Here is a 3,039-nt window from a genome sequence, read left to right as displayed (position 1 = left end):
CGGCCTTGAGTGGCTTTCCATTTTAAATGAAATCTAAGGAGTTTTAAATACTAAGGAAAGTAAAGAAATCTTGTTGTGTTATAATAGATTACAGGGATAATCTTAACATACTGACGTTTAGCTTTTAAAGCAATGAACTCTGTAAAGTTAAATGTATAAAGACTGAAGGAGGGCCAGCTGGCACAGCATCTGTTCCTTGTGTCTGGCTCAGTCTGGGGTTGTTGAGCCCATGAGTAGTTCCTATTCTAACATGAGACAGGTTATCTTGTCTGCACCTAGAAGTTTCTGACCTGTCCTTAATAAGACTAATGGTGCTTCTTAAACCCTTCCCTTCTCAAGTGCCCTAATTCCACTCTCGAAGATACTTAAATGGATCTTGCACCGCCTCTTCTTGCTGTGTTACCTCATAGCCACTTAATTCAGCAACACTTAAAGGCATGCTGACTTTCAAGTGTCAGCTGTATTACGGAGATCTGTGTAGTAAGAATTAGGCAACAGCTGTTGTATAATGTATGAAAACTAAATCTAGTTTTTCTCCTGTCCCAAAGCTAGCCTAATTCTACATTAAACATTACCTCTACAGTCACTGTGAACTTTATCTTTATTACTCTGTATTCAAGTCCAAGTTCATCATGTGCGCACATCATGTGCTTTCCTGGACTCGAGTTGGCTTGATCTTTGAAACCTTAAAAAGTTCTTTGAACTTGGTTGTCAAACACTTTAATTCAGTCACAAATTAATCCTAGGGTTCATGCAGCTGACTGAACGTGGGCCTGCCTTTTCAACATGTGGGTTATATATAAGGCTATGCAACTGTAGTTGGTCCTAGTATCACTTCATAAATACACACTAAACGATACAAAATCTACTTCTTAGGCCTTTGCACACATTTTTGAGGAAACACGTGGTTCAACCCGGAAACCGTAATAAGAAAGAGCAAAACAGAAATCCACTGAGAATATAGATCCTATTGCCCAACATTTTTGTAACTGTCTATCTGTGTAAATTTATCTTTTGAGACACAAACAAACAAACAAACAAAAAACTCCACATTTTGAGAGTAGCCTAGCTATTTTTTGTTCTAATTTAGGAAGTATTGCTGTCTTAATCGCCGGTGATTTAAAGTTCACCTCAAAGTGACCTGATTGGCCAAAGGCTGCCGCGCTTCCCGTTACGTCACTGCTCTTTTATTAGATAAGCGGTGCGTCTCTTCATTCGGAACAAAGCCCGGTTATTATAGTTGGTTTGATCACTCTAGTACGCGACACCACAAACTAGGGGGGAAAATGACCAACAAGACGACTCCTGTTCTCCTCAAAGCGCTGCTGGAGCTATATGAAGCCCACTCTTCAAAGGTTGTCCGGGGAAACACTAAAAGAGCAAATTTCAGGTGAGTCAAAGGAATTTTAAAACCAAGGTTTGCCCAGGTGGGTGTTTGAGTAACGGGCATTTGCAGTTGCGCTTGTTTTATTGGTCACAGGATAATTCAAATATAGTTTAAATTTGTACATTTTTTTTTTTTTTTTTAGGAATGGTAGGTTTAATTTGTAGTATATGAAAAAAGTAAGTAAACCAACGCTTAAGATGCACATTTAACAGATATGGCCCTCTTGCTTTTCTGATACTACATACAATGAATGTTAGCATACATGTTTGCCATTGCCTTTGGGGAAAAATACTGTGTTGATGGCCATACATTAAAATATTGTGGGATTTTTATATAATAGCATAGTGATTGAACAGATGATTAAAGAGCTCACAAATATGATTTCCTCTCCTCAGGATCTTGGGTTCTTGTGGGATCCTGGAAGCAAGAAGGGCAAGCCTCCAGTTCTCCCCCAGCACCTGTGTAAGCACGCCAAGCAGAAGCTTCATTAACCTGGCAGCTCCCATCAGTAACCGCAGGATGGAGTACACTGAGTGTCGGACGTTGGGGTGAGTGCCCCCTTGCAAAAGGACTAAAATAATTATGTGAAATGTAAACAAAATAACAGATAATGGCTTATTTGAAGAAATGCTAAAAACTTGAGTCTTGTCTGAGTACCTTTTACTATGTACAATGAGTTTTAAAGTGAACAGTGTTTTTGGGGTCATATTTCAGGCAGAGTTGATGAGCGTTAGTTTAATCCTCTTATCTTGTATAGCAGTCTACAGAATTTCTTTGGGTTCTGGATAAACCTGAAAAAAAAATGGATGCAGAGGATAGAAACTGAAGTGTTTCTGGTTTTATGTGACTGTGTGTTCAGGTATACTCCAGAGCAGATGTACAGTGTGGTGGCAAGTGTGGACCAGTATCAGCACTTTGTTCCCTGGTGCAAGAAGTCTCGGGTCATGAGGGGGCGAAACGGTGGCCTCCTGGCAGAGCTAGAAATCGGTTTCCCCCCTCTTGTCGAGCGATACATCTCTGAGGTCACTATTGTTCCAAACTACCAAGTCAGGGTAAGTATCTGGTCTCTTACTTTTTAATCAACACCTACCGAAACACACATATAAAAACATTTATGACATGTATGACATGTGGAAAGCTCTTTTTACTGTAGGCCACCAGTTAAGATGAAACGAATCACCATTTCATGATGGAAGGAAAATATGACTGTCTTAATGCCATCATTACATTAAAGTATACATGTTTTTTACAGACCTGGGGGTTTAATATTAGACTTGTTCGACTATCACTTAACAAAAATGTGCTTTTGCATAAAATTATTTGTAAAACTTTCATTATTAATCGGTATATTCCACATTTTGCACAGCACTGTAGACAGTTTCTATCGGCATAATGCTTTATTTGTGATTTTTATGAGTTTGATGCCTTGTTGCAATCCTTGATGAAGAATCAACTGTTTTCAAACAGGCTGTATGTACTGATGGATCTCTCTTCAGCCATCTTGAAACAATATGGAGGTTTTCCCCTGGAGACGGAAACGCAGCAGACTCGTGCAAAGTGGAATTCTATGTAAGTGTTTGTGGTACACTTAATATTTGACACTGGAAGCCATCTGGTTGTGCAGCAGTACACTGGCATAAAACTACACTGAC

General features: G+C 39.4%; 1 protein-coding gene across 1 annotated transcript in view; it reads left to right on the top strand.

Moving 5' to 3' along the window:
• Positions 1–1,170: 1,170 nt before the first annotated feature.
• LOC102206534 (coenzyme Q-binding protein COQ10 homolog, mitochondrial) overlaps positions 1,171–3,039 on the top strand; it is a 3,643-nt gene continuing 1,774 nt past the window's right edge. Inside the window, exons 1-4 of the mRNA XM_005726072.1 lie at positions 1,171–1,390; positions 1,783–1,935; positions 2,247–2,439; positions 2,855–2,956. Of these exons, the coding sequence (XP_005726129.1) occupies positions 1,287–1,390; positions 1,783–1,935; positions 2,247–2,439; positions 2,855–2,956 (552 nt within the window). The 5' untranslated portion in view covers positions 1,171–1,286. The remainder of the gene's footprint in view (positions 1,391–1,782; positions 1,936–2,246; positions 2,440–2,854; positions 2,957–3,039) is intronic.

The sequence above is a fragment of the Pundamilia nyererei genome, unplaced genomic scaffold, assembly GCF_000239375.1.
Source record: "Pundamilia nyererei isolate P.nyererei 1_Seehausen unplaced genomic scaffold, PunNye1.0 scaffold00018, whole genome shotgun sequence".
Classification (NCBI taxonomy): Eukaryota; Metazoa; Chordata; class Actinopteri; order Cichliformes; family Cichlidae; genus Pundamilia; species Pundamilia nyererei.
Note: the sequence above shows the minus strand (reverse complement) of the source record. Positions and strands in the feature narration are given on the sequence as shown.